Source organism: Calypte anna, chromosome 25 (assembly GCF_003957555.1).
Source record: "Calypte anna isolate BGI_N300 chromosome 25, bCalAnn1_v1.p, whole genome shotgun sequence".
Lineage (NCBI taxonomy): Eukaryota > Metazoa > Chordata > Aves > Apodiformes > Trochilidae > Calypte > Calypte anna.
Window position 1 is genome coordinate 887,464 of NC_044270.1, and position 19,052 is coordinate 906,515.

General features: G+C 50.5%; 4 protein-coding genes and 1 pseudogene across 4 annotated transcripts; all 5 read left to right on the forward strand.

The window, feature by feature from the left end:
• The first annotated feature begins 295 nt into the window (after window positions 1–295).
• Window positions 296–1,061, forward strand: LOC103536404 (feather beta keratin). The gene is given in 3 exon segments (XM_008502564.2): window positions 296–364; window positions 366–416; window positions 741–1,061. Coding segments are annotated over 3 exon segments (441 nt in total).
• Window positions 1,062–4,256: 3,195 nt separating this feature from the next.
• LOC103536403 (feather beta keratin) lies at window positions 4,257–5,297 on the forward strand. Its single transcript, XM_008502563.2, is given in 3 exon segments — window positions 4,257–4,328; window positions 4,330–4,380; window positions 4,676–5,297. Coding segments are annotated over 3 exon segments (444 nt in total). The 3' UTR covers window positions 4,997–5,297.
• Window positions 5,298–8,104: 2,807 nt separating this feature from the next.
• LOC103536402 (feather beta keratin) lies at window positions 8,105–9,090 on the forward strand. Its single transcript, XM_008502561.2, is given in 3 exon segments — window positions 8,105–8,176; window positions 8,178–8,228; window positions 8,537–9,090. Coding segments are annotated over 3 exon segments (444 nt in total). The 3' UTR covers window positions 8,858–9,090.
• A 2,631-nt stretch (window positions 9,091–11,721) lies between these two features.
• Window positions 11,722–12,596, forward strand: LOC103536401 (feather beta keratin). Its single transcript, XM_008502560.2, is given in 3 exon segments — window positions 11,722–11,817; window positions 11,819–11,869; window positions 12,194–12,596. Coding segments are annotated over 3 exon segments (468 nt in total). The 3' UTR covers window positions 12,515–12,596.
• Window positions 12,597–14,059: 1,463 nt separating this feature from the next.
• Window positions 14,060–15,926, forward strand: LOC115599634 (annotated as a pseudogene).
• Window positions 15,927–19,052: the final 3,126 nt, after the last annotated feature.

The window sequence follows — 19,052 nt, forward strand, 5'->3', positions numbered from 1 at the left end:
AGTTTTGCATCATTCTAATTTGTAAATGGCCCTGTGAAAGACAAGCAGTGACTAAAATGACAGAATGAAACGCTGCTTACTGAGCAGATCACCAGAAATGTCTAAATTACCAGAATCAAAGAGCTATGCCTGAAATTCATTTGATTTCTAATTATGTCCCATGAACCAGGACTCCAGGATGGAATGAGAATGCTATTAGCAGGAAAATGGGAAGGGAGAATTGCAGGTACCAAATCAAAGCTTCACCATTAGGGAGAGCTTCACACGCAAGATGAACTTGCTGGTAGCACATTCCATGTGCAAAGGGTGCTTCTGGCCCTGGGGCAGGCTGGGGCAGTATAAAAGGCAGTCCAACTGCAGGCTCCATCATTCACTTCTCTTGCCTTCTCCTGCTTGGTGAACAAGGTAAGAAGCAAGTGCCTTTGACTCTTCTCTTCTTTGTCCTTTTTCTCTTTCTCTTGTACCTTCGATTCAGTTTTTGCCTGTGTTGAGTTTTGCAGAGGAACGTGTTCTCTGACCCTTCTCCCAGCATCTCTGTTCTCTCTTTTCTGTATTGAGGGGAAGTGGGAGGAAATCTTGGGTTCTCTTTGAAGGGAAATCTGGAGAACTGGGGATCCTAATGCTCTCCTCCTTGCTACTCAGCCTGTCCCTGCTGCCCAGCCACTGCCTTTTCTCTTGCCCAGCAGGCTGTCAGGCTGCACCTCACAGTCTGCCTGTGTTTTCCCTGCCCTCTCTCCCAGGTACACCTCTGTCCCACAGCCATGTCCTGCTACGATCTGTGCCGTCCCTGTGGCCCAACCCCACTGGCCAACAGCTGCAACGAGCCCTGTGTCAGGCAGTGCCAGGACTCCCGGGTGATTATTGAACCATCCCCCGTGGTTGTCACCCTGCCTGGACCCATCCTCAGCTCCTTCCCCCAGAACACTGCTGTGGGATCCACCACCTCTGCTGCTGTTGGCAACATCCTGAGTGCTGAAGGAGTGCCCATCAACTCCGGGGGCTTTGGCCTCTCTGGGCTTGGTGGTCGCTACTACTCTGGCAGAAGGTGCCTGCCCTACTAAAGCTGGGCTGGATGTCCAGTGAGTGCCTCGACCAGGAAGCCCCAAGCCAGGTGCTGGACTGAGGACGGAGCTGCTGGCCAGGCTTTCCAGATGGGCTGAGCCCCCTTGTGCCCTCCTGCAAGGTGCCAGCCTGTGCTGCCTGGAAACACGGCCACCTGATGTCTTCTGCTTCTCCTGCTTTCTTCTCCACATCACGAGTGCCTGTTGTCTCCTGCTGCCCTGTGCCTTGGGTTCATCCTGAAGGCAGTTGAGAGGGGCCCTGCTCATGCCCCTCAGCCCATGTGTGTGGGCAGAAGATGCGTGTCCCATTGCTGTGCAGGGGTGCCTGAGTGTCAGCTGCCCTTGGAGCAGCCTGGGAGAGGTCTCCTTGCTCATGTCCTGCTTTTTTTCTCTCTTTATACTCATTAAAGTTGATGTTGCATTGTATCCTGAGTCTCCTCGTGTTCCTTCCCCTCCATGGGATGCCTGGACAAGCTGGTCCAGAGGCAAGGGGGTTGTAGTGGATGGTAAAGGGTGGGTGGGGAAAGCTTGATTTTGGACCTTCCTCCTGTCTTGAGGAGGTGAGTACCCTCAAGCACCATTGGAAGAGACATGAGATGATGGAGTAGTGTGTGTTAGTGTCTTAATATGGGACAGGTAGATGTGTCCCCAAGAGACACATGGGCATCAAGTGAGGTTGGATACTGGCTTCCAGTTGGGTAAGTTATTGACCTGATGGAATATATTTCAGTGGAGGCTGACACCCACTTCACTCTGTGTTAACCACCTGCAGTGCATCCTTATCCTTCTCTTATCCAAGTCCTCCTTCCAAGCACTGGAACTGGAGGGAGATCCTAAGCAGTTGAAGGGACATGTGGCAGTGTGGGCAACTATGTTAAGGTGATTGCAACCCACTACTAAATTTGTGCAAAATGGTGACAGGTTGAGCATAAATGTGTAAAATGTGTAAGGGAGGGAGCTGGACACACAGGTGTTATTCTATGTCTGAATGAGATGAGCAGGGTCAATGGCATGGCTTGGAAACTCTGAGGGCTGTAAAAAAGCAATAAAAGTACTTGATGTCCCAGTGGAGGAGTCCTGTGGTCAAAAGCATTGGGTGTTGTGGAGTCCTTGTGTGTGTGTCACTGTGTCTGGAAGGGAAATGGCTTCTGAGCAGATGCACAGCAAAAGTTAATTCAGCCGCTGTGCAGACTGTGTCTGGAGAGGTCCCAAGAAGTGAATGTTTTGTGTCTCCAACCAAGCCACAGGCTGGGGAGACTGAGGGTGTGGTTCCCCACTGGGTTTTTTTGCAGTCCCTCCATCCCATGCCACAGGCAACACTTTGATCCTGCTCCTCCAGTCATGCTTCTAGTAGGGTAGGAGTGTCTTGGGTTAGTGCAGTGATGTTTGGGAAGCAGGGATTCACAGGGTGGCTACGGTGAGAAGCTGCTGAAAGCTTCACTGCTTCCAGTTCTGGCCCTGCCTCTGGCCAAGGCTGAGCAGCTATGGGAAGCTGAATGTGCCTCTTTAAGTTTTACATTCATGAAATGGAAAATGAAATGGCTTTTTTTTTTTTTTTTTTAAGAGTGTAGAGCAGAGAAGAGGAGGAGGTGAGAATAATGCCGGAGCAAAGATACCAGTGTCAGTGAGGATGGAGGGGGAGAAGGTGCCCAAGCAGAGATTTCCCCACAGCTCATAGTGAGATTTCAGGCTGTCTCCCTGCAGCCCGTGGAGGTGGTGCCTTCCCTGAAGAATCACAGTGGGCAGGTGTGGAACTGCTGCTAGGGTGGGTCACAGATGGGCAGGGGGTGAGCTGCAACCTGTGCAGGATCACTGAGAGGTGTAGATATACGGATCTGTAGCCATGGAAAACCTGGCACCAGGGAAGGTGATTGTGGGTGAAGCAGCTGTGACTGGGCAGCCCACACTTGAAGCTGTTAATGAACCTGGTGGGAGGGACTTACGTAGGAGGGGTTCATGAAGGATTGTATCCCATGAGAGAGACCCCAAGTTGAATTAGGGGAAGGCTGTGAGAAGCCCTCGTCATGAGGAGGGAGTGGCAGAAACAAGATGACCCCAAACTCCCACTGCCTGTCCCCCTGTGCTGCTGACGGGGGGGGAAGGGGGCAGGAGAGAAGCAACTCAGGCACAGGAAGAAGGGAGGGGTTGGAGGAAGGTATTAAGATCTGGCCATGATTTCTCTTTCTTCTGATAGATTAAATTACCTTTTTTTCCTTCCCAAGTTGAGTCTGGCTGGTTTTACCCACTACCATAATTGGGGAGTGAAAAACCTCCCTATCCTTGTAGGAATTACTAAGACTTTGGGGGGATTTTCTCCCACAGTGGGGTGGGATCTGAGTGAGCAAAAGTCTGGTTGGTACCAGCTGGGCCTATAACTGTGACCAGCAGGCACCTCTTGTCCTGTGCTTTTCTGCCTGTTCTTGGAAAGGCTCATGGGCCCTGTTTGCTGCAGAGCAGGGCTGGGTGTCCTGTGGCAATTCTTCCAAGTGATGCCTGGTGTGTGAGCAATCAGGATGGGCAAAGTAGAAGTTGTGGCAATGACATGGGCAGAAAGAAGGATGTGTGCATATTGGATAGCAAGTGCCTTGGTGACTGGAATACCTCCAACTGTGCCAGAGGTGTCCAGCGAAGAGTACTGCAAGGCAAACCACCTTTGTTCTTAAGCACTGATATTTTGAAACAGGAAGGGATGAAGAAGAGAAGCAAGATGGCAAAACAGCCAGGGCAGCTTCTGCTGAGATCAAAGATTATCTGAGAGTCTAAAACCTGAGGGCAGAGAGGACTGACCTAGAACAATGATGCCAAAGAGAGTGTGAAGGACCACAGTGTGCAGGAGAGCAACTGCAGGTGTCAGCCCCTTTGTGTGATGTCCAGCGTGAGGCCTCAGGTTATGGGGACACCTGGCCCAGTCATCAAGAAACAGTTCAAAGTGAGGCCCTGGAGGGCAAGGGGATGGCATCAACTGAGGTGGGATACTCCTCAGTACTGGCTGCATCATCTACCTGTGCTGACGTGTCATTTCCCCTGGGAACATTTTGGCCTCTAATACTGTCACTTGAAAGCAGCCTGTGTGGTGGAATGGGCACGTCATGGACAAGGAAATGAGACGAGAAGGTTACAGGGCACCAATAAAACCCCCAATTTCTTTAATTGTGCTGTTTTGCATGCAAGATGAACTTGCTGGTAGCACATTCCATGTGCAAAGGGTGCCTCTGGGCCAGGGGTGGTTGTCTGGAGCAGTATAAAAGGCAGTCCAACTGCAGGTTCCATCATTCACTTCTCTTGCCTTCTCCTGCTTGGTGAACAAGGTAAGAAGCAAGTGCTTTTGACTGTTCTCTTCTATGTCCTTTTTCTCTTTCTATGTCTTTGAGTCTTTTCCTCAGTTACGTTTCACTGATACTCTTACCCTCCACTCTATTCCCTTTGCCACACCAGGCTGGTGTGGGAGAAGATCTCTGTGTGTGTGTGGCCCTTTTCATGACTGAGGCTCTTTAATCTCTCCTCCTTGCTACTCAGCCTGTCCCTGCTGCCCAGCCAGAGCCTTTTCTCTTGCCCAGCAGGCTGTCAGGCTGCACCTCACAGTCTGCCTGTGTTTTCCCTGCCCTCTCTCCCAGGTACACCTCTGTCCCACAGCCATGTCCTGCTACGATCTGTGCCGTCCCTGTGGCCCAACCCCACTGGCCAACAGCTGCAACGAGCCCTGTGTCAGGCAGTGCCAGGACTCCCGGGTGATTATTGAACCATCCCCCGTGGTTGTCACCCTGCCTGGACCCATCCTCAGCTCCTTCCCCCAGAACACCGCTGTGGGATCCACCACCTCTGCTGCTGTTGGCAACATCCTGAGTGCTGAAGGAGTGCCCATCAACTCTGGGGGCTTTGGCCTCTCTGGGCTTGGTGGTCGCTACTACTCTGGCAGGAGGTGCCTGCCCTGCTAAAGCTGGGCTGGATGTCCAGTGAGTGCCTCGACCAGGAAGCCCCAAGCCAGGTGCTGGACTGAGGACGGAGCTGCTGGCCAGGCTTTCCAGATGGGCTGAGCCCCCTTGTGCCCTCCTGCAAGGTGCCAGCCTGTGCTGCCTGGAAACACGGCCACCTGATGTCTTCTGCTTCTCCTGCTTTCTTCTCCACATCACGAGTGCCTGTTGTCTCCTGCTGCCCTGTGCCTTGGGTTCATCCTGAAGGCAGTTGAGAGGGGCCCTGCTCATGCCCCTCAGCCCATGTGTGTGGGCAGAAGATGCGTGTCCCATTGATGGGCTGGGTCTCCTTGCCCATGTCCTGCTTTGTTTCTCTCTTTATACTCATTAAAGTTGATGTTGCATTGTATCCTGAGTCTCCTTGTGTTCCTTCCCCTCCATGGGATGCCTGGACAAGCTGGTTCAGGGGAAAGTGGGGTGCAGTGGAGGCTAAAAGGTGGGTGAGTGAGGATGGATTTTGGACCTTCCTTCTGTCTGAAGGAGGTGAGTACCCTCAAGGATCATAGTCAATGGAAAAGACATAAGGAGTTGCAGGAGAGTGCTTCTTTTGTTGCAGGCAGGACACAGTTTCCTGGGCTGCAAGCACACAGTCCTTACTCATGTTTAGCTTGTGGTCCACCATCACCCGTAAGTCCTCCTCCTCAGGGCTATCCTGAATGTTTTCTCCTCCCAAGCTTTATTCATGTATGGGATTTCCTTAGCCCAGGTGTAGAACCTTTCGCTTGGCTTTGTTGAACTGGATTCAGTTTGCATGAGCCCATTTCCTGAGCCTATCAAGGTCCCTCTGGATGGCATTACTTCTCTACAGCATGTTGAAATCATCACCTCAGTTGTCAGCTGAGGATGCCCTCTATTCCACTGCCCATGTCACCAACAAAGCTACTAAATAGTGCTGTCCAAGTTCCAGACCCTCAGGAACACCACTCATCACACAGCTCCATTTGGAAACTGAGCCATTGATCATAACCCTTTGGATGTGGCCATCCAGCCCCTTCTTTATTCAATGTGTGGTCCATCCATCCAATAGATCCCACTCCTCTGTTCATGTCAGGTAGAGAAGGAAGCACCCCTTCTCCTCTGCTCTTCTGCCTATATTTGCAAAGGCTCATGGACCCTGTTTGCTGCAGAGCAGGGCTGGGTGTCCTCTGGCAATCCTGCCCAGCTGTGCCTGGTGTGTTGGCAATCAGGATGGCCAAAGCAGAAGTTGTGACAATGACACGGGGAGGAAAAAGGATGTGTATTGATTGGCCAGCAATTGCCTTGGTCACTGAGATACCTCCAGCTTTGCCAGAGGTGTTGTCATGGTTTAACACTGGCCTGACAATTAAACTGAGTAACAGATGCTCCCTATTAATCTCTCTCTCCTCCTTGATAAAGAAAGGGGAGAGAATAAGGGAGAGAGATTGATGGGTTGGAAACTAAACTACACAACTTTAATGAAGCAGAAATGGTAAATAGGAAAAATTACTAAATCTATACAAATATACAGGAAAATTGATACCACATTCCTTCCCCCCTTTTCCCCCAATAACTCTCACGTCACCACCGAGGCTGCAGGGCAGCCCTGGGAAAGTCCAGGCTGGACTCCTGGAGTCGGCAGCAATTGGGAACTGGAGGCAGGAACACACAGATATGGGCTGGGATGGATCAGGAGCACAGGCAGACGAACGGACGGGATCCTTCCAGGATGCCGAAGGAAACAGGGAACGGGTGAAGAAAGGGGAGTAGGAAGGACAGGAAGCTGGCTTGACCCTTGTGATCCCTCAAATTTATACTGAGGATGAGGTGTATGGGATGGAATGCTCTGTTTGGTCAATTCTGGCATCTCTCTTGTCCATTCCTCCCCAAAGGAGGCTGCAGGTGGGACCTCTTTATTCCTCATGGAGGGTAAAATGTTTCTCAGAGCTGAGCAGTGGCCTTGGCTCTGCACACCAGGCTCTAGCAGTAACTACAAACATCGAGTGTTATCAGTCCTAGAAGCAGACACTGTCTGAGAAACTTGCTGTTAATTTCAGCAAGTGCAAATACTTACAAGAGACTTATCTGAAAGCAAAAGTACAAGACAGAAAATCCCCTTTATCCTGGCCCAAACCAGGACAGGTGTCCAGCAAAGAGTGAGGAGAGCAGGCTTCATTCTTAAGCACAGGTATTTTGATGCTTAAGGCAGGTTTGTAGGAAGGAGAGAAGGTGTTGGGGTTGTTCAGTCTTGAGACAGAAGGATCTGGAGGGAATTAGAGTACATTCCAGTACCTGAAGTGGGCTTACAAGAAATTTTGGGAAGGACTCCTACAGTGGCATGTAGTGACAAGAGAAGGGGTAATGTCTTTAAACTGGGTGATGGCAGATTTAGCTTAGATATTAGGTTAGACATAAATTTCCTGTGAGGGTGGTGAGACACTAGCCCAAGTTTCCTCAAGAAGCTGTGGTTGTCTGGACCCTGGAAGTGTTCAAGTCCAGACAGTATGGGGCTGGGAGAGAAGGGGTCTGGTAGGAGGTCCCATAGCCTATGCAGAGGGGTTGCAACAAGATAGATAATCTTCAAGGTCTCTCCACCCCAAACCATTTTATGAGTCTTCAAAAATGATAAAAGAGCCAGGGCAGCTTCTGCTGAGATCAAAGTTTAATCTGAGAGTCTACAGCTCCAGAGCAGAGAGGACCTGCCTGGAACAATGATGCCTCATAGCGTGTAAATGAGCAAAGAGTGCAGGAGAGCAGCTGCAGGTGTCAACCCCTTTGTGTGGTGTCCAGCGTGAAGCCTCAGGTTATGGGGACACCTGGCCCAGTCATCAGGAAACAGTTCAAAGTGAGGCCCTGGAGGGCAAGGGGATGGCATCATCTGGTGAGGTGGGACACTCCTCAGTACTGGCTGCATCATCTACCTGTGCTGACGTGTCATTTCCCCTGGGAACATTTTGGCCTCTAATACTGTCACTTGAAAGCAGCCTGTGTGGTGGAATGGGCACGTCATGGACAAGGAAATGAGAAGAGAAGGTTACAGGGCACCAGTAAAGCCTCCAATTTTTTTAATTGTGCTGTTTTGCATGCAAGATGAACTTGCTGGTAGCAAATTCCATGTGCAAAGGGTGCCTCTGAGCCTGGGGTGGTTGTCTGGAGCAGTATAAAAGGCAGTCCAACTGCAGGCTCCATCATTCACTTCTCTTGCCTTCTCCTGCTTGGTGAACAAGGTAAGAAGCAAGTGCCTTTGATTCGTCTCTTCTATGTCCCTTTTCTCTTTCTCTTATGCAGTCGACAGAGTCTTTTCCTTAGTTGTTTCACTGAGGACCTTGACACTGATCAGAATTTCTCTCTTTTCTGTATTGAGGGGAAGTGGGAGGAAATCTTGGGTTCTCTTTGAAGGGAAACCTGGAGAACTGGGGATCCTCATGCTCTCCTCCTTGCTACTCATCCTGTCCCTGCTGCCCAGCCACTGCCTTTTCTCTTGCCCAGCAGGCTGTCAGGCTGCACCTTACAGTCTGCCTGTGTCTTCCCTGCCCTCTCTCCCAGGTACACCTCTGTCCCACAGCCATGTCCTGCTACGATCTGTGCCGTCCCTGTGGCCCAACCCCACTGGCCAACAGCTGCAACGAGCCCTGTGTCAGGCAGTGCCAGGACTCCCGGGTGGTGATCCAGCCCTCTCCTGTGGTCGTCACCCTGCCTGGACCCATCCTCAGCTCCTTCCCCCAGAACACCGCTGTGGGATCCACCACCTCTGCTGCTGTTGGCAACATCCTGAGTGCTGAAGGAGTGCCCATCAACTCTGGGGGCTTTGGCCTCTCTGGGCTTGGTGGTCGCTACTACTCTGGCAGGAGGTGCCTGCCCTGCTAAAGCTGGGCTGGATGTCCAGTGAGTGCCTCGACCAGGAAGCCCCAAGCCAGGTGCTGGACTGAGGACGGAGCTGCTGGCCAGGCTTTCCAGATGGGCTGAGCCCCCTTGTGCCCTCCTGCAAGGTGCCAGCCTGTGCTGCCTGGAAACACGGCCACCTGATGTCTTCTGCTTCTCCTGCTTTCTTCTCCACATCACGAGTGCCTGTTGTCTCCTGCTGCCCTGTGCCTTGGGTTCATCCTGAAGGCAGTTGAGAGGGGCCCTGCTCATGCCCCTCAGCCCATGTGTGTGGGCAGAAGATGCATGTCCCATTGCTTTGCAGGGGTGCCTGAGTGTCAGCTGCCCTTGGAACAGCCTGGGAGAGGTCTCCTTGCCCATGTCCTTCTTTGTTTCTCTCTTTATACTCATTAAAGTTGATGTTGCATTGTATCCTGAGTCTCCTCGTGTTCCTTCCCCTCCATGGGTTGCTCAGCTAAGCTGGTCAGTGGGGAATTAGAGAATCTCAGTGCTACTGGATTGAAAATGACTTCTGGATATCTGTATTCAGGTGTAGACAGCTGCCCCTGTGTCTAGATGGCTTTTGAACATCTCCAAGGATGGAGACTCCATAGTGTCCCTGGATAACAACTTCCAGTTCTCTCTAACCCTCACAGTGAAAAATGTGGTTTTTTTCACATCAGATAGTACTTTCTATCATGACTTTCCTGCCTATTGCCTCTGGTTCTTTCTATGGTCTGCATTGAGAAAGCCCAACTCCTTCCTCTTTGCACCTTCCCTTCAGATATTCAAATATATTAGTGAGTTCCCACCCCAAGCCTGCTCTACCCAGTTCTCAGTTTCCTGATATGTGTGATGCTCCAGGACATCATCATCTTCATGGCCTTTCATTTTATGTCCTCCAGGGTGCCATGGTTCTCTTTCACTGAGGAGGCTTTAACTGGACACGGTACTCCCAGTGTGTCCTGATAATTGCTGACTGAAGGGGAAGGATCAAGCCCCTCAACCTGATGGAAACACTTTGTGTAAAGCAAGCCAAGTTTCCAACAGTACAATGCATTTGGAAATGTGATCTCATACAGGGTAAAAAGGTGGCAGAAGGATGTTGTGCACTTGTATCTTTTTGAGGAATTGAGAGCCAGTGTCCCACTGAAACAGTCACTTGAAGGGACTATCCTATATGTGTAACGAAGTCATCCAAACCCACCCACATCCCTTTGTCCTCAGCACCAGACTTTTGTATAAGAGCAACACCCTGTGATGCCTTCCATGGCCCCAAGAATTGTCTGGTGTGTTGATAGATGGCCAAGGCATTCACCTTTGTCCCCAGATCATCACTTTGTGCCCCTCAGCTCCTTTTCTGAAGCTCTCAGCAGGACTGGCAGAGCTGCACACTCACTGCTTGGGAGTTTACCTAACTTGTGGCCCATGGCTCTGAAGGGAGAGCATCTAACAAGTCATTCTCCATCCTTTGCACATTAGAGGAAGGAAAGAAAGAAACCTCCAGGACTCATTTATCATATCTTCCTGCCTTCCTGACCTCAATGGAAAGCCCACCAAAATCAAGGAGGGAATTAACTTTGCTTGTGCATGGAACTGACATGTAACTCGTGATGGAGGAACGGCAAGCTGTCTATTCCTTCTTCCCACATGCTTCACATGTGTTGTTTTGCCCTGTTCCAGAAGTTCTGGCTTAGGCAGAGTGAGGGGCTCCTCCTGTTCTGCCCCACACGCCATGGGGACCCTCAGAGTGCCTTTCCCTGTAGCTAAAGCCCTGTCTGCCCTGACAGAGCTGCTCTCAGCAACTCCGTATGCAGGAAGGCCCTAAGGAAACACCCTCTCCATCAACACTCGTGAGCTATGCTGGGCTGGCAGCAGAAGCATAGTGGAGTGAAAAGATGGTACCAGGGAGGGAGGGCAAAATCCAGAGTGTGTGATCAGAGAGATCAGGATGCTTCAGGTCACTGAAGCTTTTGGGCAAACCCTAGTTATATGTGTTGACTGGGAACTAGCATGAGTCAGGGGGACACTGCATATCTGAATGTGCTGAAATACCTGGGAAGATGAAACAGATCTTATGTCTACTTGCCTCTCGCATGTCCCTGGCCATGTTCTCAGATCATGCATACCTTTGGGGAGTTTTGATGTCTCCTAGAAAGCTTTCTGAGCTTCTTGCAGTGCCTATTATTGAGTAAGTGTGTAGGATCAAAGAATAATTTCTTATAGACTTGAGATGAAGAAGGAAGAGTTGGGAAGCCCCAGTGCTGACTTTTACTGCAGTGGTGTGTGGAGGAATAGAAGGGGTAGAGTCTGTGTGTTGGAGAGGAGTGGCTGCTTCTCAGACATTCGTTTGTTAATTGGAAACTTCTGGATACTCTCAGACAGGGTCAGGATGGGAAAAGAGCAAAAGGATTTGTCTTGATGTCAAATTGTTGATCCCAAAACATTGCAGAGTATAGAATGAAATGGGGAAGTACATACCTAAATTTGATGAAGTGGGATATAAGGTTGTGCAATGGATATGCTGACTTCTGACACAATATGCTGACTTCCTCCTTTTAAATCTGGCTTAGTATTTTAGGCTTGCAAGAAAACATGTCCCATTCATTACAAGAATTTTTAAAGCAAGGCCCTGGAGGGCAAGGGGATGGCATCATCTGGTGAGGTGGGACACTCCTCAGCACTGACTGCATCATCTGCCTCTGCTGACGTGTCATTTCCCCTGGAAATATTTTGGTCTCTAATACTGTTGCTTGAAAGCAGCCTGTGCAGTGGAATGGACACGTCATGGACAGGCAAATGAGAAGAGAAGGTTGCAGAGAACATAAGCAGTGTCCCTGTTTCTCTAATTGTGCTGTTTTGCATGCAAGATGAACTTGCTGGTAGCACATTCCATGTGCAAAGGGTGCTTCTGGGCCAGGGGTGGTTGTCTGGGGCAGTATAAAAGGCAGTCCAACTGCAGGCTCCATCATTCACTTCTCTTGCCTTCTCCTGCTTGGTGAACAAGGTAAGAAGCAAGTGCCTTTGACTCTTCTCTTCTTTGTCCTTTTTCTCTTCATCTTGTACCTTCGATTGAGTTAATGCCTGTGTTGAGTTTTGCAGAGGAACGTGTTCCCTGACCCTTCTCCCAGCATCTCTGTTCTCTCTTTTCTGTATTGAGGGGAAGTGGGAGGAAATCTTGGGTTCTCTTTGAAGGGAAACCTGGAGAACTGGGGATCCTCATGCTCTCCTCCTTGCTACTCAGCCTGTCCCTGCTACCCAGCCAGAGCCTTTTCTCTTGCCCAGCAGGCTGTCAGGCTGCACCTCACAGTCTGCCTGTGTTTTCCCTGCCCTCTCTCCCAGGTACACCTCTGTCCCACAGCCATGTCCTGCTACGATCTGTGCCGTCCCTGTGGCCCAACCCCACTGGCCAACAGCTGCAACGAGCCCTGTGTCAGGCAGTGCCAGGACTCCCGGGTGGTGATCCAGCCCTCTCCTGTGGTTGTCACCCTGCCTGGACCCATCCTCAGCTCCTTCCCCCAGAACACTGCTGTGGGATCCACCACCTCTGCTGCTGTTGGCAGCATCCTCAGTGAGGATGGAGTGCCCATCAACTCCGGGGGCTTTGGCCTCTCTGGGCTTGGTGGTCGCTACTACTCTGGCAGGAGGTGCCTGCCCTGCTAAAGCTGGGCTGGATGTCCAGTGAGTGCCTCGACCAGGAAGCCCCAAGCCAGGTGCTGGACTGAGGACGGAGCTGCTGGCCAGGCTTTCCAGATGGGCTGAGCCCCCTTATGCCCTCCTGCAAGGTGCCAGCCTGTGCTGCCTGGAAACACGGCCACCTGATGTCTTCTGCTTCTCCTGCTTTCTTCTCCACATCACGAGTGCCTGTTGTCTCCTGCTGCCCTGTGCCTTGGGTTCATCCTGAAGGCAGATGAGAGAGGCCCTGCTCATACCCCTCATCTCATGTGTGTGGGCAGAAGATGCGTGTCCCATTGATGGGCTGGGTCTCCTTGCCCATGTCCTGCTTTGTTTCTCTCTTTATACTCATTAAAGTTGATGTTGCATTGTATCCTGAGTCTCCTCGTGTTCCTTCCTCCTGGTATGGCCAGCCAAGCTGGTACAGGCACAAATGGGATTTTACAGAGGGTAAAGCTTTAGTTGAAGGAATGTGTTGTGATTGCCTAATTTTTGTGAGACTGAGAGAGGGTGTCCTACTAAAATTGTCAGCTGCAGGAGAGTGCCCTATACGTGTGAAAAAGCCATGCAACGTCACCCACGTCCCTTTGTCCTGAGCAGCAGATTCTTGTGTCTCTCAGAAAACCCCAGTGCTGTTTTCCATTGCCTCAAGGAACATGTAGCAGATGCCAAGGAGTTGTGTCCCTTCAGCTCTGCCCTCAGACCATTATGTTTTGCCCCTCAGCTCACTTCCTGAAGCATTCACTAATGTTGGCAGAGCTTCACAGTCACTGCTTGTAGCCCATGACACTGATCTGTGGGCACTTAGGAGGGTTAAAGTGTAGCAGCTGGTGCTGGACCTTCCTCATGCCTGGAGGAGCTGAGTACTTCAAAGGCCATGGTCATTGGAAAAGACATGAGACAGTGGAAAAGTGCTTGGTGCTGTCCGGGTATGGAAAAGGTGCCCAGGATTTTCTTCAAGGGACATATGAGCCCCAAGTGAGGTTTGATTGTGACTTCCAGTTGATGAGCAATGCATTTAGCTGCTGGAAAATTTTTCTGTAGAGGCTGAGTCCCACCTGGCCAGGCCTCTGCCTGCTTTTTACTTCCTGTAATATCTCTTTGCCCTTCCCTCCTCCAAGCTCTTCTTCCAAAGCCTGAAACTGGAGGGAGACCCAAAGGAGTTTAAAGGCCATGTGGCAGTCAGAGTACAAGGAAACATGAGTTCTGAATTTCAATTTTTTTCTCCTCCCCTCCTTTCTGTAATCTCCATGAGGAATTCTTTGCCCCTGGCCCTTTGGTCCTGTTTCTGACAGAGTCAGAGTGCTCTATGTGCTTCTCTGGCATTAAATGTATATATTTACACCAAAAAGCTACATCCTTGTCTTCACTTAAAAAAAGATGTCCTTCAAATCACCACTGTGTCCTTGTCTGTTGGGACACCCTCTAGAAATGCCCTCCCATCCATGACTGCATCCATGCTGAGCCATTAGGAGAAAAAAAGGTATAAACCAGGGAATGACAACAGTCTCTGACGGGGTAGCATGTGTCGGGATGCTTGAGGCTTTAGACAGACCCTCAGTATGGGGCCTGGGTCAGGGACAGTGGAGAGATGCTAAGAAATGGTTCCTTTGCATTTAATCTTTTGCTTGTGGAAGGGTTTTAAGTGAAAATCCCATGGATGAAAAAGTGGTGTGCAGTATGGTTTGAGGGTAGTGAAAACCCTCTTGTGTTTGAAGGAAATCCTTCCAATTACTTACAGGGCTGCTTCTGTCAGTCACAGTGGAGATTTCTTAGATAAACATCTCCTGTGAATCTAAAATCTCCCTTCATCTTCCTGAGTGAGGAATTCAGCCTGGGGCATGGATCGTGGGGAATGTAAGAAGGCTTTGGAAGCCAGAAGAATTTTTTTTCTTAGGGGGTGTTTTCTGCAAGATAACAGCAGTGGCTGACTAATACTTGATGGAAAGCAATGTCATTCTTGCTGGAATCTTGTTCTGGTGATTGGGGAACTCCAGGCAATGGGGAAAGAGATGAGAAGGCAAAACAGGTTTATTTGTTCAAAGGGCAACACAACATACCAAAGCAAGTTCAAGAATCCAACAGCATAGTCTCCCTGATGAAACAGTGATGCTTAACAATGCTTGAAAGGCCTCAGAGGCACAGAGAGCAATGGAATGGGCCAGTCACCACACAAATAAAGTCTGTGCTTTAATCCTTGGTTTGTAATTAAAAAAGTGCATTCGTTACAAGCCTGGCAGGCAAAAGCCTGCCTTGGGAGGGTAACATGCTGACATCACCTGAAAATATGGCACCACTCCACCCAGTTGGTTGAAATATCTGCTTAATTTTTGTTGCAAATTCCCCTGCAAATGTTTCAGCCTGTAATACTGTGACTTGAAAGGAGTTTGTATGGCTGAGTGTGCGTATCGTCAACAGGGAAATGAAAAGGCAGCTTAGCAGGGAACATAAACAAGAATCTCATTTACTGAAATGGGATGTTTAGCATAAAATATGAGCTTAATGGTAAACACAGCATATTCCCAAAGGGTACCTCTATCCCTGGGGCAGTCTGGGGCAGTATAAAAGGCAGTCCAGCTGCAGGCTCCATCATTCACTTCTCTTGCCTTCTCCTGCTTGGTGAACAAGGTGAGTTACAACCTATTCTCCCTCACTCTGCTCTTCCTCTTGTTCTCCTCTTTCACCTGGAATCGTCACTGTAGCTTCTGCTGAGAGCATTGCTACTTCGTCCTGATCCCAGCATCTCTGTCCATCTTCCCCACTGGCTTCAGATGGCAGAAGGTCTTGGACTTTCTTTATGGTTATCTCTTGGAGACTGAGGCTTTTCGATCTCTCCTTCACCCTACTCATCCTGTCCCTGCTGCCCAGCCAGAGCCTTTTCTCTTGCCCAGCAGGCTGTCAGGCTGCACCTCACAGTCTACCTGTGTTTTCCCTGCCCTCTCTCCCAGGTACACCTCTGTCCCACAGCCATGTCCTGCTACGATCTGTGCCGTCCCTGTGGCCCAACCCCACTGGCCAACAGCTGCAACGAGCCCTGTGTCAGGCAGTGCCAGGACTCCCGGGTGGTGATCCAGCCCTCTCCTGTGGTTGTCACCCTGCCTGGACCCATCCTCAGCTCCTTCCCCCAGAACACTGCTGTGGGATCCACCACCTCTGCTGCTGTTGGCAGCATCCTCAGTGAGGATGGAGTGCCCATCAACTCTGGGGGCTTTGGCCTCTCTGGGCTTGGTGGTCGCTACTACTCTGGCAGGAGGTGCCTGCCCTGCTAAAGCTGGGCTGGATGTCCAGTGAGTGCCTCGACCAGGAAGCCCCAAGCCAGGTGCTGGACTGAGGACGGAGCTGCTGGCCAGGCTTTCCAGATGGGCTGAGCCCCCTTGTGCCCTCCTGCAAGGTGCCAGCCTGTGCTGCCTGGAAACATGGCCACCTGATGTCTTCTGCTTCTCCTGCTTTCTTCTCCACATCACGAGTGCCTGTTGTCTCCTGCTGCCCTGTGCCTTGGGTTCATCCTGAAGGCAGTTGAGAGGGGCCCTGCTCACGCCCCTCAGCCCATGTGTGTGGGCAGAAGATGCGTGTCCCATTGCTGTGCAGGGGTGCCTGAGTGTCAGCTGCCCTTGGAGCAGCCTGGGAGGGGTCTCCTTGCCCATGTCCTGCTTTGTTTCTCTCTTTATACTCATTAAAGTTGATGTTGCATTGTATCCTGAGTCTCCTTGTGTTCCTTCCCCTCCATGGGATGCCTGGACAAGCTGGTTCAGGGGAAAGTGGGGTGCAGTGGAGGTAAAAAGAGTGGGAGGTAGAGCGCCCTCCTTGGACCTTCCTTCTTTCTGGAGGAGGTGAGTACCCTCAAAGGCCATGGTCATGGGGAGAAAGATGAGATGATGTAGTGTGTGTTAGTGTCTTAATATGGGATAGGGTAGGTCGGTGTTTCCCCAAGGGACACATGGGCATCAAGTGAGGTTGGATACTGGGTTCCAGTTGATGGGCAAGCTATTGACCTGCTGGAAGATATTTCAGTGGAGGCTGACACACACCTTGCCAAGCCCTGACTCCATGTTATCACCTGCAATGCTTCCTTATCCTTCCATTATCCAAGCCTTTCCAAGCACTGGAACTGGAGGGAGATCCAAAGCAGTTGAAGGGACATGTGGCAGCATGGGCAACTATGTTAGGGTAGAGGGACTCCAATGCCAATTTTGTGCAAAATGGTGACAGGTTGAGCATAAAGGTGTAAAATGTGTAAGGGAGGGAGCTGGACACGCAGGTGCTATCCTCCCTGATCTAAAAAGTTCAGGGAATGTTGGTGAGATATTCTGGAAACTCTGTGGAGGCCTGACAGGGAGCAAGAATGACATCACCCAATGGAGTAGTCCCTTGGTCAAAACCACTAGGTGTTGTGGAGTCCTTTTACATGTGTGATTGTGTCCTGAAGATTCACAGAATCACAGAATGTTGGAGGTTGGAAGGGACCTTGAAAGATCATTGAATCCAACCCCCCTGACATAGCAGACTCACCTACAGGAGATCATGTAGGAACACCTCCAGGCAGGTTTTGAATGTCTCCAGAGAAGGAGACTCAACAGCCTCCCTCGGCAGCCTGTTCCAGTGCTCTGTCACCATCACAGTGATTTTTTTCCCCTCATGTTTATATGGAACCTCCTACATTCAAGCTTGTATCTCCTGCCTTTTGTCCTATCACTGAGCGTAACAGAGAAGAGCTTGTCCTGCCTCTCTCCCTTTACATACTTATAAACATTAATGAGGTCACCCCTCATTCTCCTCTTCTCCAAGCTGAAGAGCCCCATCTCCCTCAGCCATTCCTCATAAGGGAGATTTTCCACTCCCCGTCATCATCTTGGTGCCTCTGCTCTGGACTCTTTCAAGCAGTTCCCTGTCCTTCTTGAACTGAGTTGCTCAGAACTGGACACAATATTCCAGATGTGGCCTCACCAGGGCAGAATAGAGGGGCAGGAGAACCTCTCTCAACCTTCTAACCACCTCCCTTCTAATGCCCCCCAGGATGCCATTTGTCCTCTTGGCCACCAGGACACATTGCTGGCTCATGGTCATCCTTCCCTTTACCAGCACCCCCAGGTCCCTTTCTCCTTTAGTGCTCTCCAAGAACACAGTCCCCAACCTGTATGGGTTCTTGGGGTTATTCTTACCCAGATGTAAGACTCTACACTTGCCCTTGTTTTAATTCATTAAATTTTTTCCCTGTCCAATTCTCCATCCTGTCCCATCATCAAGGTTATTGATAAAGATGTTGAACAGGACTGGACCCAGCACTGATCCTTGGGGGACTCCATTGGTCACAGGTCTCCAGCTGGACTCTGCACCATTGATCAAAACCCTTTGGGCTCTCTTGTGTAGACAGTTCTTGATCCACCTCACTGCAGATTCTCTATCCCACATTTTGTGAGTTTGCTCATGAGGATGCTATGGGAGACTGTGCCAAAAGCCTTGCTAAGACTTTTGGAGGAGAAGGCTCTTTTAAGAAAAGTGGCTCCAGAGCAGATGCATAGTGAAAGCTTACTCAGCTGCTGTGCAGACTGTGTCTGGAGAGGTCCCAGGCAGTGAATGTTTTGTCTCTCCAACCAAGCCACAGGCTGGGGAGACTGAGGGTGTGGTTCCCTGCCAGATCTCTTCTCATTCCCTCCATCCCAAGCCACAGGCAATGTTTGGATTCTGCTCCTCTGGCATGTGTCAGGTAAGGTAGGAGGCACCTTTTGTGCTGTCCTCCTCTGCCTGTCCTTGGAAAGGCTCATGGGTCCTGTTTGTTCCAGAGAAGGGTTGGGTGTCCTGTGGCAATCTTGCCAAGTCATGCCTGGTGTGTTGGCAATTGGGATGGCCAAAAAAGCTGTGGCAAAGACATTAGCAGGACAAATGATGTGTAATGACCAACAGGAAAATGTCCTGGTCACATCCAGCTGTGCCAGAGGTGTCCAGGAATGCGTGTTGGTAGGGGATCAACCTCTGTTCTTTAGCAGAGGCATTTTGCTGTTCTAGGAAGGTAGGGCTGAAGGAGAGAAGGAAGGTGGCAGAAGAGCCAGGGCAGTTCCTGCTAAGATCAAAGCTTAATCTGAGAGTCTAAAAACCCAGACAAAAGAGGGAGCAACCCTGGAACAATGATGCCTCATTGCGTGTGAGGGAGCACAGAGTGCAGGAAAGCAACTATTGGTGCCGACCCCTTTGTGTGATGTTCAGACTGAAATCTCAGGTTAAGGGGACACCTGCCCCAGTCATCAGGAAACCGTTCCAAGTGAGGCCCTGAAGGGCAAGGAGATGGCATCATCTGGTGAGGTGGGACACTCCTCAGTACTGGCTGCATCATCTGCCTCTGCTGACGTGTCGTTTCCCCTGGAAATACTTTAGCCTCTAATACTGTCACTTGAAAGCTGCCTGTGCAGTGGAATGGGCACGTCATGGACAGGGAAATGAAAAGGCAGCGTTGCAGGGAACATAAGCAGTGTCCTCATTTTTTTAATTGTGCTGTTTTGCATGCAAGATGAGCTTGCTGGTAACACATTCC